The 13,576-nt window shown below is 51.9% G+C and overlaps 1 protein-coding gene and 7 non-coding genes across 8 annotated transcripts; 4 read left to right on the forward strand and 4 right to left on the reverse strand.

Moving 5' to 3' along the window:
- Positions 1–317: 317 nt before the first annotated feature.
- On the forward strand, positions 318–390 carry Trnak-uuu. Its single transcript has one exon. It is a non-coding gene; the product is annotated as a tRNA-Lys (tRNA).
- A 506-nt stretch (positions 391–896) lies between these two features.
- Positions 897–968, forward strand: Trnaq-cug. Its single transcript has one exon. It is a non-coding gene; the product is annotated as a tRNA-Gln (tRNA).
- Positions 969–1,422: 454 nt separating this feature from the next.
- Positions 1,423–1,504, reverse strand: Trnal-uag. Its single transcript has one exon. It is a non-coding gene; the product is annotated as a tRNA-Leu (tRNA).
- A 500-nt stretch (positions 1,505–2,004) lies between these two features.
- Trnar-ucu lies at positions 2,005–2,091 on the forward strand. The gene is given in 2 exon segments: positions 2,005–2,041; positions 2,056–2,091. It is a non-coding gene; the product is annotated as a tRNA-Arg (tRNA).
- A 471-nt stretch (positions 2,092–2,562) lies between these two features.
- Hes7 (hes family bHLH transcription factor 7) lies at positions 2,563–7,589 on the reverse strand. Its single transcript, XM_041664425.1, has 5 exons — positions 7,288–7,589; positions 5,958–6,024; positions 3,963–4,058; positions 3,327–3,414; positions 2,563–3,014 (listed from the first exon to the last, which is right to left on the reverse strand). Exons 1-5 carry the CDS (start codon positions 7,587–7,589, stop codon positions 2,563–2,565), a joined length of 1,005 nt encoding a protein of 334 aa, XP_041520359.1.
- Trnag-gcc lies at positions 6,601–6,671 on the forward strand. Its single transcript has one exon. It is a non-coding gene; the product is annotated as a tRNA-Gly (tRNA).
- Positions 7,590–13,110: 5,521 nt separating the features above from the next.
- On the reverse strand, positions 13,111–13,192 carry Trnas-cga. Its single transcript has one exon. It is a non-coding gene; the product is annotated as a tRNA-Ser (tRNA).
- A 262-nt stretch (positions 13,193–13,454) lies between these two features.
- On the reverse strand, positions 13,455–13,528 carry Trnat-agu. The gene has a single exon. It is a non-coding gene; the product is annotated as a tRNA-Thr (tRNA).
- Positions 13,529–13,576: the final 48 nt, after the last annotated feature.

A 13,576-nucleotide genomic window follows, 5' to 3' on the forward strand; every position in this document is an offset into this window, starting at 1 on the left:
CCGTGGGAGGCAACCACGAGCCCTAGGAGCCGGGATCTAGGTCACAAGGGCGAGGGACGGAAGGTAGGCTGGACCAGAGCAACCCGTAGCCCGCAGCGGCCCCGCGTGGCCGGTCTAGGCGCCTCGGGATTCCAGCCTGCGCGGTCCCGCCCTGGCTACCGTCTTAAAGAGACCCGTGAGGCGCCGGCATAAGCAGGTGAGCGGCCTCAAGTCAGGATCCTAGACAGGAAAATACAGCCTTTATCATCTAGGTGAATGTAGACGGCAGATGTACCTGAAAATACTCTTTTAGAAAAGAGTGCAGAACTAAGGCAAGGGCCCGGATAGCTCAGTCGGTAGAGCATCAGACTTTTAATCTGAGGGTCCAGGGTTCAAGTCCCTGTTCGGGCGCTTGGCTCTTTTTGTAAAACTCTACCCACAAATTGCTGCTGTCAGGTTGTTTTACGAGAGCGATGTGGTAATAAAATAATTCTTTTAAAAGGAGATGTAGATTTGCGAATTGGGAACAAAATGCCGATGAGTGATGATAAAGGGGAAGAGCAGTGTCTGTGTAAACCACGAGTATGAAATTAATTTTCCTAAAAGCCGCAAGAAGAGTAAAAAGGAATTGACGAAATTGCTTTTAATAATATATTTCAATTAATACAGTATTTGAAAATCTTACTTTAACTTGAAGTTGGTATTTTAAAATAAGCAATTTTAACTTAATTTTTGAACTTCTTTTGTAATCTTCAGGTTTAGAAGAAGCATTCATATGTCGGGTTATAACCACATCCAGCAGTTGACTTTTTCATGCCATTGCTTTGTTTCGTTGTGGTAAATGATAAAAATGGAATGATACGCAAAACAGAATGTAGAATAATGTATGTAATATCCGAAGATGAGAACTTGAAGGGGGTTCCATGGTGTAATGGTTAGCACTCTGGACTCTGAATCCAGCGATCCGAGTTCAAATCTCGGTGGAACCTTAGCTTTTTTTTTTTTTTGTAATCAACTTAATAACTTTGAAATTTATCTGTTTTTTATATTGAGTAGTTTAACTCTGTATTACCGACCATCAAGTAGAACTTATAGAAAATAATTTACGTACAGTGGGATCTGCGCTGGACTTGAATATACAATACAAAATACAATACAATACACTATATTTACAGGCATGTTTACAATGGAGATAGGTTATAAACAGGTCACTTCTAAGGTTGCTTACACATCTTGTGTATGAATACGAAATGGGTCTAGCGCTCTGTTGGCAAGCCAAAGGTAAAAAGCTAATGCTGAAACACTAGCCAAGCAATGGTTGTCATAAAATTTAATATTAGACGCCTTAATAATAACAGCAGAGGCTTAATAACTAATTAATTAACATAACAGCGTCTACTTCTGTAGTACAAGCCAGAGCGCCTCTGGAGAAAAACTCTGATGTGGCAGCGGTGGGATTCGAACCCACGCCTCCGAAGAGACTGGAGCCTAAATCCAGCGCCTTAGACCGCTCGGCCACGCTACCCGCACGACGACTGCGATTTCCCGTCGTCTTCCTAAGAGAGTAGGACAGCTGTGCAAGCCTCACAACCGGGAACCCGACGCGAAACTCCTTTGTTGTGTATTTCAAACTCGGGATGAGGAACCACAGGGACCCCAAACGACTTAGTAAAGAGGCTAAACAAACGAACCAGGAGACACAGAGACTTACTACAAAGCACGTTTATTGAGTGGGATCAAGCCTGGGAACCGCGCAAGTCTGCGCTCGGTAGCGCAAGGAGCAACCTGAGCTGTGCCCTGCTGGCGAGCTCACATCCCGTGACTGTCCCTCCGTGCTCCTTGCACCTGCGTCCACCCTCATGCCCGCCTGGCTCACGCGGGGGCTACAACTCATCCCGCCGGCCTCCGAGCCCTTCGCCTCCAGCTCCTACGACGCTCGGCCCAATTTTTGTGCACACTCTCCCGCGCTACCCTTGTTCTCTATGCTAGTCTCCGTATGCTGGGAGAAGGCGCCGCCCGCCAGGTGGCTCTGTGGCGCAATGGATAGCGCATTGGACTTCTAGTGACGAAAAAGCAATTCAAAGGTTGTGGGTTCGAATCCCACCAGAGTCGGTTTTATTTATCTTCTCTTGGCTTTCGTTAAAAAACTAAACACCCACTTTATTTTCAAGTTCAGTCTCAACCTCCGTCGGTCGTACGGCTCCTTACTTACCTGTCTGCCCCAGGGCTTGGGCCGTGGAGAGCAGGCCTAAAGGTGGGAGAAGGGTAGGGGCGTGTCGGCGACATAGAGGCAGGCCCCTGGCTAGGGGACACACCGGGATTTAATAACCATTTTATTCCATGCACTAGGGACTCGGGAAGGGACTGGGCCGGGGTAGAGAGGGTACAATCCTACACACAGGGTAGCGGGGCAGGGAAAAGGGACAGGAAAATATATATTTATATAGATACTCTAATATAAACCACATCTCACCCGCGCGCTGAGCCCGCGCGCCCCGCTGCCCTCCTCGCCCGGATCCCTCTCCTGCCCTCTGGCTGGAGTCTCTACCCCACCTCCAACCCCCGCCCCAGCCCCCCCAAAGCTCAGGGCCAAGGTCTCCAAAAGGCGGGCGGTGGGAGTGGCGGGGCCTTGGGCGCCCCGTCTTGTCTGTAAGGCGGCGGAGGCGGCGGCAGCAGTCCGGTGAGGGGCGCCGGCGCGCCGGAATCCCGGGCGCGAGGGGAGCAGTGGGATGGGGACCAAGCGCAGCGGGGACTAGGGGCGCCCTGGTGCACTTGGGGGCGCTGGTGCAGCGCGGGGCCAAGGATGGGTGCAGCAGGGTCCAGCGGTGGGCGCGGCGCTGGGAGCCCTGGATCTACGGCCTCTGGCCTGGGCGGTTTGGGACGCCGGTAGCCGTGCAGCGCGGAGAAAAGCTGGGAGCGGGCGGCCGGGCTGGCGTCGTGCGCAAAGGCCGCCAAGCGAAGCAGGCACTCGCGGAAACCGGACAAGTAGCAGCTGGCGAGCGCCTCGGCGTCCTGGCCTGGGGACCGGGGAGCCCCTGGTGCAGCCGGCGGGAGGACAGGCGGGCAGGGGAGGGGCCCAATGGGGGTGAGGGAAGGGGCGGGGCGCAGAGATCCCGAGGTCAGACGGGCGCACAGACAGAGACGGGAGATCAGATGGACGTGTAGAGGAGGGGAACGAGAGAGACACAGAGACAGACACGCGCAGGTGTCATTAACCTCGCCTCGGAGCACGGCCGGCCGCTCCCCCAAGCCTCCGTCCCCCGCGGAGCCCGCCCCTTCCCCAGCCCGAGCCTTCCTGGCTCGCACCCACCCTCCCGCCCTCCGCTGCCCCAACTCCCGCGCTGTACCCGGGGGCTCCACCCGGCTTCGCTCCCTCAAGTAGCCCACGGCGAACTCCAGAATCTCCGCTTTCTCCAGCTTCGGGTTCCGGAGGTTCTACAGACGGAGGGAGGCGGGGCGCAGAGACAGAAAGGGGTGGGGAGAGAGGGGGAAAGTGGCTGGGGGAAGAAGGGAGGGGCGGATACGGGAGCTGCGGGTGCCCCCATGACTCGCAACCGAATGTGGAGGTGACCAACAAAGGTCCCTGTCCCACCCTGAGACGAGACTGTCCAACCTGAGGGAGTGGAACCATTTCCCAACTTGTGAGGAGTGTGTAGGAAACAGCAACCCGGATGGTGAAAACCACCGCAGAACTGAAGCTGGCTGCTCCGGGGGCAGGAGGTAGATGAGGACATTTAGAAACCCAAAGAGGGAAACTGAGGCACGCTGGAAGCTCAGTTTACAGAGCCAGACAGAAAGCTTACAGACCCACAAGGTGGCGAAGATCGAATTCTGAGAGCGAGAGGGGGTGTGGGATGGGATTTCAAAGGCTAGGCTTGGGTCGGGACGCCTTAGAACCAGGGTCACCACTCCAGCTTATGTCCCCATCCCAGTGGAAAGCCCTGGGACACACTAAAGGGCCTGGGGTCGGCGGTGGAACTGACCTGGTCCCTGGTCCTCTCCAACAGTAGAAGCCGCAGCTCTTCCAGGCTGCGGTTGATGCGGTCCCGGCGCCGCTTCTCCACCAACGGCTTCAGCATCTGTGACCAGCGGGAAAAGGAGAGCGGACCGACCGGACCGAGACTCAGCGCCGCCACGCGAGCGTCCGATCCTGCCGCTGGGAAAGCCCCAGGCGTCCCTTTCCCCTCAACCCCTGATTGCCTAGGGCTGGTCCATTCGTCCACTCTCACTGCCTCTTTCCCAGCGCCCCAGGGTTGGTGAATTTCAGTGGCTCGTCCCCTCTTCTCCCCGCTCCCTGCCCCTTCTGAGTTCTGCTTCCTCCTCTTGTCTCCCGTCTGCGACTCTCTCTTCTCTCTACATCTCTGTCTTGCGTGGTCTCTGCGTATTAGCGAAGAACTTTGGAGACGTTCTTTGCCCCACCCTCACGGTACGGATCAGAGTTAGTAGCCCAGAGTGGAAGGGAGACACAGAGCACGATCACACCTCCTGGAGGCAGTCGCCTAGAAGTCGCCACTGGTTCTCCTAAAATCTCTCACCCGGCCTCGCACTTCTGGAACCCAAGTCTTCTCTGTAAGTCAGATGGGGTTCACAACCGCTTACTGACGGAGAGCGTCCACATCCTCTCCTCCTTTTGTCCCCGCCCAGCTCCACGGGCTCAGTCCTCTAACTTATGTTGTTCTGTTTCTTTTGCTTGCTATGTGTTTGTAGGGCTCACTCCATGGCCTCGAATTTGCGGTAATCCACCTGCCTCAGCTTCCCGCCCCCACCCCAGCGCTAGGATAGACTACGGTGCCCAAATTCTGGCACTCTCAGGAGCTCTCCAGGCCACAAGCCACAGCCATAAACCCCTAGACCTCGGCTTCGGCCAACCACGCAAATTCGGCTCTGACCCTGTCCTCTTCATACAGGTTCTTTGGGTATCAAGAGCATCTCTGTCCTTCCAGTCAGTCCTGTGTCTCCATCCTCACCCCTAACCCACAATGTTAGGACCTTTAAGTCCTCTGGCGGGAAAAGGGGGTCCTTGCTCCCACCCTTCCCACCTCTCACCTTGGGGCCGTCCCTATTCTCAGCTCGATCCCGAGTGACCATTGCGCCTCCGGACCCTGTGGTGGACGCAACGCGTGGTCCTTAGATCTTTATATCCTGCCTCAGCAGGGTAGGAGGGATAGGACCCGGACCCGCCCCCTTCTGCTCCAGGATGCCTAGGGCCAAGACCCCGGCACGAGGCTCCCGGAAAGGCGGGGACTAGAGGGGGAGGGGAAGGAGAGGAACTGGCCCCAAGTGTGGGAGCAAGGGAAGGAAGGGGTTTAAGGACCTTAAGGGGCTGTATAAAAAGGCGGGACTCAACTGAAGGGAGGGGAATATTAGGGGGAGTTTAAATGAATTGGGACACAACTCGCTTAGACATGAAATTTGGGGATCTAGAAGAGTAGATTTCTTGGAGGTTCACTATAGCCTCACCAACACTGAAATAAATTTTAGCGCTCTTCAGCCTTGGGCAGGAGCAACCCCTAGAGGCGCAGAGCAGGTCAGTCTGCGGGATTCTATTGGCTAGCTGTGGGAACGCTCACCGGGTACCTTCTCTTCTACTCAGTTCCCACAGTCACTCCGCTGCTTAGCCCTGCAGACCTAGTGAACGCAGGATCTGCCATCAAGCGGCTATTACTGAAGCGTGTGCCCCGAGAACAGGTTTCCTTGAGGATGGCTGAACTAAGCGTGGGGGGGGGGGCAAAGGAAGCTTCTAGAAAAAGCAAGTATAAAGTCCTTTTAAAGTATAAGTAGGAGTGAAGAATCTTTCCATTTGCAAGTATTTGGTTTAAAACTAAATTCAGGAGTATGGCTAACGGGGAAAACCTCACCACAAGCACACCGGAGTTACTTGCCTCTGGAGGCGTCTAGTGACTGTAGGGGAGCAGGAAAATGTGAGATTTGCAAAAGTAACAAGAAAGGGTTGGTTACAAAAAGGGATCCGCACCCACCTCAAACCAAGAGCATGACCCTCGACGGAAGAATGTGTCAACACTTAGAGACTTCAGGACGAAGTGCCTAAGGAGGTAAAACCGAAATTTAGCATGACAAGAACACCTGGGGAAAGGACACCATAAAGACAGGGGCTACAAACCCTACAAACTGGGCCAGAAGGTAGTTGTGGAGTCAGAGACAACTTCCAGAGGCCCTCCCCATCCTGAGCGGTTTTTCTGGCAGAGGCTGCCTTGCCAAACGCAGAGCAGGCGGGGCCCAGACTTAAGGAGGGGGCTCCCATTTGGGATTAGGGCCCCCAGTACATCCCACCTTCCCTACTTCAGCCAAATGGGAGCACAGATGTGTGGCCACAGCAGGCCCCGCCGCCCCCCTCCTTGGGAACCAGGATTGGGGTTGAGTTTTTCTCACCTGCACGTGAGGCTCGAGGGCCGGGGCAGTTTGCACCCGGGTGTGGGGCCGCCCCTGGCCATATGGAGTGACTTTATGGCCCGGTGGCCGGATCCAAGGAAAAGAAAGAATGGCCCGGCGCTCCACCCACCTTAACTATCCTTCACAAACCCTTTCCACACAGACTTGAGCATGGCTAGCTCCGCCTCGGACAACTTTAGATACATTGATTACAAAGGTTTCCCCCTGTCTGCATTGGTGGTTCAGTGGTAGAATTCTCGCCTGCCACGCGGGAGGCCCGGGTTCGATTCCCGGCCAATGCACAAGTGACGGTTTTATTTTTTTTTTTTCTTTCGAATCAGGAGAAAATTAAATTAATGAGGCTCCAGTTCAAGCAAGCGACTTTTCTTAAACATTTCAACCAAAAGTGAACTGTAGTGTTTTGTTTCCGCGGCCGCCCTGGAAGCTCCGGAACTGGTCACTGACTCGGCAGATCCTCATACCTCTCTCCCACCTCTAGCCAGGGAGGTTCTGGCTGCCCGACACACACACCCCAGTCCTACCCTCCGCAACCCAGAGAAAGGACACGCAGCTGGGATCCCTGCCCGGGGTCCTCTCCGCCCACGGCGGGGGAGGACCGGGTCTTCCTGATCTTTCTTTCCCTCTCCTCTCTCTCCCTCGCATTTTCTGCTCTGAAGCGCCTTTTCCCCAGGTCCAAGGACCTGGGCATGTCAGCCTTCTGGTCTTTCGGATCTGAGTGCTTCTCAGCGACTCCATCTCGCTCTGATTTTTTTTTTTTTTTTTTTTTTTTTTAAGGCCTCAAGGCTGGGGTTCTCAGGGTCTAGGGTGGTCTCTTCGGCCTCTGAGTCTTGCGTCCCTCTGCTGCTCCCTCTCTGTACCTCTCCCGGCTGCCTAGTCTTGTTTCCTGGTCCCTGTCGCCAGCGGGGACCCTGCGCTCCCACGCTCTCACCCCCGGTTCCCCGCAGCTCCCGGGCCCGCCCCTGGCCGGCAGCTTTGATCCCGCACGCGCCGCGCCCGGGGAGGGCGGGACCCTGCACGGCCACCTGCCGAAGCCGCTTGTGAGCAACCCGGGGGCCCTGACGCCCCGCGCTCCCTTTCCGCTCCCCTCCTGAGCGCGCCGCTGCCCTCCGCGCCCCTCCTCCCGGCCTTTTCAGGTTCTCACAGTCTGAATTCCGGTTTAAGCCTTCCTCTCCTGTCTCTTTCAGCCTGGTGTGTCTCATCTTGGACTGTGTCAGTGACAACACTCCCTTCTCAGTTCCAAGCTGGGGCCGTGGTCCTAGGAGAAAAGTAAACGATCTTGTCATCACTGCTAGCCCAAGTGGTACATTTGCCCGCTCAATCGTAGATCTGTGTGTGCCTGCTGTGTGCCCACTATCGTAAGGATTTGGGGGTACATTGGCCCTGAGCTCTCCCGAAACGTGCATTATTGGAGGTGTGGGGGACAGGAAACAACCAAGAAGGCAGAAAATAGACTAGGGTAATTTCCCGTGGTTGTAAGGAAAAGTGCAGCCACGTGACAGTGAAGTGCTTTCTAGTTTAGTCGGAGTGGCCAGAGGCAGCCCCACGGCGGTGATAATACCTCAACGTGGTCACCCACGAGTCCCAGCCCTCCTGTTGAAAAGAGATGTGTTGGAGAGCTAAAGAAAGAACCTAGAACAGAGAACTGGGGAATGGAGGATGTAAATTGGGATACAAGATAACAGAGCCCATTTCACAGGATTTTAGAAGCCTTAGAGGGTCTTGGGGATTGAGTGCAATGGAGAATTCAAGGCCAGCTTTGGCAACAAGATCACTTTTGAGGTGACATCATAGCTTGAGCAAATGTTCTTTTAAGAAAGTGTAGCCCCCACTTTCCTATGCCATACCCTGCATCTTCCCACCTCTCGATGGGAAAGGGGTCTTCCCTGCTTCTGAGGCCCATTCTCCACCTCCTCCACACGCTGGCATCAACCCACCCATCTCCGACCCCACCCCAGATTCCCATTATTCCCATGGGCATCAGAAGTGCTACAGGCCATTTGATGATTTTGAAGAGTAGAAAAATAAACCTATGGGTTTAAGAAAATAGGTTTTCTCAGCCTGCTGAAGGCCTGTCTGAGAATTTCAAGTGCATAAGCTGCTTCACCATGATGCTCACAAAATTGAGGAACCCAAAAATAGAATCTAGGGAAAGTTCCAGCAAGGTGTTCACCGGGCCATAGCATTCTGTAAATTTCACATACACATGAAGAAAAATAATACACAAAATATTAAGGCAGTCTGTGGAGAATATTGTGCAGGTCTACCAGGAGTCAAGGTGCTTTCCCGGCATCTGTCAGTGTTCTGCTTGTTAAGTATTAGTTATGGTTTAATCATCATTGTAATTATTTTTAAGACAGGGTCTTGCTTTCCTCGCTGTGTTTTATTTCACTGGCAGCTTATCAGATTTCCCCCCTAGTATTAAAATAGGATTGAACCCAGAGTTTCATCCTCTGTCTGCTTTTTAAATATGTAAATTGCTACATTCTTGCATTGTTCTAAATATTATTTCTTATACCTCATTTATGCACTATGGGTAGGGGTGGCCCACACCTTTAATCCCAGCACTTGGGAAGAGGCAGGCGCTTCTCTGTGAGTTCAAAACCAGCCTGGTCTACAAGAGCTAGTTCCAGAACAGGCCAAAGCTACAGAGAAACTCTGTAGAGGGAGGGAGGGGACACACGACACACAACAACAACAACATAAAGTTACCTTCCAGTGAGACTAGTTGAATGAACTGAGTAATTTGACTCCAACCCCTTGCTCTGGTGCAGGTGTGGCCTGTGATGTGGCCTGTGTAGATGTCCCTAGTGTACCTTTGTTGTGTGTGTGGGGGGGGAATCTCTATGAAGATCATAAGCCTCTGTTTCAGAAAGAGCCTGTGTCCAGGAATGTCGTGGTTGAGCTTGTGTCCAGGCATGTCATAGTTGTGTCCTATCAGCACATGTACAGGTATCTATGTCTCACTGCACCCTCCCTATGGCTGAGGTTCAGAGGAGGGCAGTGCGTGGCCACACGTTGGGCCCCGAAGGATGCAGACAAAGACTGGTACAGTTGGTGCTGTGCTTAACTTCCTGTCCCCCACTGTGACATCTCCCCAGGCCTGGGTTCCCAGCCTCTTGTCCTTGCCCTTTTGCCCTTCAGAGGGAAAGTGTGCTTGTTAGGATGTCCTGAGTCCTGAGTAGCAGAGTCCAAGCCAAAGCAGAAACACAGGGGAGAGTTCTAGGCTCCTAAAGCAAACCCCTGTGGTCCAGATTCCTGGCGTCTTGTTCTGTGATTCAAAACTAAACGGGAATCACAGACCCAGATAAAATAGAAAAGAGCGCTTTTCTTCCTTTCTTTTCTTTTTTGTTGTCTGTTTCAACAGGAAAGAATATCATAAACTTTAAAGACCCCAGCTATAAAAGGTGAACCCCACCTGCCATTTCTTCAGGCCTCAGCACGTTTATCCTACCTGCTCTGTTCTGGCCCCACACAGACAGTTCCAAACATAGTCAGCTCTGTCCTTACCCAGTTCTGTTCTTGCAAGGTAGTGGGGGGGGGGGGGAGGGCAATATGTACCCTGGAGAAAAAGCGGAGAAAGGGAGGAGAGGGTGAGAACTGTGATTCTGCAAAGTCTCATCCTGGAAAGATGGAGTGCCAGGACATGACGGCCCCCATAACTACTTTCCTAGCGCTTGAGGCAGGAGAATCAGAAATTCAAGGTCTTCCCCAACTACAGGAGATGCTTGGGATCAACGCCCTTTCACGTGAGCTCTGTCCCTGGCCCTGCAACCATTGTCAGCCTCAGTCATCCTTGACTGAGCCACTGATATGTGATAGATGGCAGGGAAGAGACAAGTCTGGATTAGGACGTAATAGTGAATTCGGGGATCCTTAGCTAAGCCTTGCATATTAGAAAAAGAAACTGCTGGCTGATCAATATTGAATGTTAGAAAAAGAAGACCCAAGGGGAATCCTAAGGGTCTTAAGTGTAATCAACTAGAGAAATAGAATTCTCATTGACCAAATTGAGAAGACCACAGATGAAGCAGCTGTAGGGAACAGTGTATCCCTGCTAGACAGCCAAGAGAAGATGAGGAAAGGCATATAAGCATTTGGGGAACATTCGCAGACCTGGAGGTGGAAACAAGAGGCCACGTAAAGTATTATCTGGCATTTAAAGGTACTAGACCAGAAATTCTCCTAACATGGCCAAAGTATCTCAGGCACCCTTGCTGTGTTCTGCAGTTGACTTCCTTCTGTAGATGGAGATGTTTCTCAATGTCATCGTTGCGCAGCCTCTCTCTTTGTGTGACGCCTAGACTCCTCCTGAGACATGCCATCTCAAACACATTCAGCCGCTGTTCTGGGGAGAGTTTCATTGTCCAGGTTTCAGAGTTGTAAAGAAGGCAGCTCAAGACAAGTGTCTCACATACTTATAATTTTGTTGTCATTATGTCTCCTGCTGACCGAACCTTCCCTAGTGCCTGGAATGCAGCCCTTGGTATCCCTATCTGCCTCTTGACGTCGGAAATAGTTCCCTCCTTTGAACTGAAGATAGCACTCCTTGGAGGAGCGTGTGGGATAAAGTGAAGAGGAAGACCCAAAAGACAGTGGATAGACAGCATAAAGGAAGACTGTGTAACCTTGTGCATGACAATAACACAAGCATCTAGGAGCGCTCAGAATAGGAACAACTGGAGAACTGCCATAAACGGGCAGCCCATGCATGCTTAAGCATTGCCAGGACATTGATGATGATGATGATGATGATGATGATGATGATGATGATGATATCAGAGATGCCTCAGCAGAAAGCACAGAGAGGAGAGGCCACTGGAAGACTGAGCCTTGGACTCCCCTAACACTTAAGATCCAGAAAGGGAGTCTGTGAACAAGCTGCTAATGGAGCAGAAGGGACATCAGAAGGGTGTTGGAGGCTGGGAGGCGAGTGGAGAGGCTCTAAGGGCAAGCATCCGGCTCTTGTCCATTTAGGAATGTAATGGCTATCTGTAACCTTAACAAAAGGAAGCTATGATGGTGAGAAGGGTGTACACATGGTTGGAGGGGATTCAAAGGAGCACTGGAAGGTACAAACAGTGAGATCACTTATTGTTACACAGAGTCACAAGGAATGAAATGGTAACTGGAGGACAGCATAGGGTCCAGACAGTGTCTTACTGGTTTTTGACCTTTCCCCGAGTTGACTTAGACCACTATAGTCTGGGCAATCAGAAAAGAATAGAGGTCTGTCTAGCTCAGTAGTCTGGAAGCTGGGAAGCGCGAGAACACGGAGCCAGCATGTCTAGTGAGGGCTTTCTTGTTGACAGAGGGAATCATACGATGTGACGGAACAAGTAAACTTGTTGGAGTCGTTTCTTAGAAAGCTGTAGTCGGCTGGGCGGTGGTGGCGCACGCCTTTAATCCCAGCACTCGGGAGGCAGAGGCAGGCGGATCTCTGTGAGTTCGAGACCAGCCTGGTCTACAAGAGCTAGTTCCAGGAAAGGCTCCAAAGCTACAGAGAAACCCTGTCTCGAAAAAACTAAAAAAAAAAAAAAAAAAGAAAGCTGTAGTCGGCGCAGGGGCTCTACTCATATGATATCCTCTAGTTTAAATAATGTCCTTAAGACCCTACCTTCCATCAAATTACACATCTGGGGATTAAGTTGCCAACACAAGGACTTTTCAAGGACACACAGCAGATATTTTTGTTCTTGTGGACGGAATCACCACGTCTGGAAGCTGATGGGAGCAATACATTCGAAAGGGAAATTTTGATGGCATGGAAAACAGAGCAACGAGGGTCAGAGGGATGGAAAATCTAGATGTGGAGGTTGGCCATACTTCAGTGGAAGCGTTCTGTATTCGTCAGGGAGAGGAGGCAGGGTGGCGGTTAGGGCATGCAGCTGTAGCTGTCCATGGGAAACTGTCTTCCCAGTGAGTCAGAAAACAGAGCCTCAGCTCTGCACAAAGAACTGTAGACATACCGATTGAGAAAGCTCGACGAGGTTCTAGTGGCTCATGGTTTTTTCCTCATGAGTTCTGTGCAAGTGCTGTTGGGTTTCACGGGTGGGCCCCAGGTGTTTCCAAGGTAGGTCACACCTGAGGGGAATTAGGATCCGCTGGGATCTGGTGCGCACAGTGAAATATTTTTAATAAAAAAAAAAAAAAAAAGAACTGTAGACAACCAAGAAAAGCTGGGAGGGGAGAGAAGGCCCACCCCAGGAAAGTGTGTACAAACTGGTTGTCAGCCCTGAAAACATATACAGGTAGCATTATACGAACCGAACAGGCTATATTTGGGAATATATGTGTATATACATATATCTATATGCATGCAATAACAATTAGAAAAATAAGGTCATGAATCTGAAGGAGAGCAGGGAGGAGTATACAGGAGGTTTTGAAGGGAGGGAAGGAAAGGGAAGTGAGAAATAAAATCAAATTACAATCTCAAAAATGAAAAATAGATTTGAAGGAGAGGCGAATGGGAGATTCGTGGTTTCGGATGACACAGTTGAAAAGTAGAGGAGAAGGTTGAGTAGATTTTGAGTGGAGCTGGGAATCTTTGTGGTTTGGAATTGAGTCCACGGTAGTTTCAGCTTCGCACGGGGGCGCTAGCGAGCTGATCCCAGGTGGCTTAATCTCAGTGAGCGCGTCTACAAAGAAAGAACGAACTAGAAAACGAACTGTTTTTCCGCTAACCAAAGCAGCAACACCTAATACCAAAACTAACCACTACGCTGTGAGCAGGATTCGAACCTGCGCGGGGAAACCCCATTGGATTTCGAGTCCAACGCCTTAACCACTCGGCCATCACAGCCGCGTGCGGCCACGGACTAGTTGTGGAACTATAGCTGCCTATTAAGGCCCTGGCACTTGGCGGACTCGGCAGTTTTGTAAAAGCATGTGCGCGTGTGCCGTGGCAGATGCAGGCCGCGGTGGTACCCGGTAAAACCAGTTCCCGCGAGGACGGCGGCTTCGGAATCTCAGAAAACTGGCCCTCCGAAGGGCCTAGGTGAAGAGAACGCCTTCGCGACAGACGTCAATAATTCGGCAATAATATACCACGTCCCAGACAAGTCAGGCACCGCTGGGATTCGAACCCAGGATCTCCTGTTTACTAGACAGGCGCTTTAACCAGCTAAGCCACGGCGCCAACGAGTTTACTTGGCGCTTCTAGGACCAGCTGTTACTGACGGGAGGT

Source organism: Microtus oregoni, unplaced genomic scaffold (assembly GCF_018167655.1).
Source record: "Microtus oregoni isolate MIOR12 unplaced genomic scaffold, Mior012 000015F_ref0000493, whole genome shotgun sequence".
NCBI classification, from domain to species: Eukaryota; Metazoa; Chordata; class Mammalia; order Rodentia; family Cricetidae; genus Microtus; species Microtus oregoni.

Bases quoted from the DNA above. Each gene is read 5' to 3' on its own strand.
- Hes7 (XM_041664425.1), bottom strand. From the start codon at position 7,589: ATGAGACACACCAGGCTGAAAGAGACAGGAGAGGAAGGCTTAAACCGG. The intron at 4,059-5,957 runs GTGGGTGCGGAT...CGCTGGTCACAG, and splicing joins GGTCATGCTCTTGGTTTGAG to ATGCTGAAGCCGTTGGTGGA. The intron at 3,415-3,962 runs GTCAGTTCCACC...CTCCGTCTGTAG, and splicing joins TGGAGAGGACCAGGGACCAG to AACCTCCGGAACCCGAAGCT.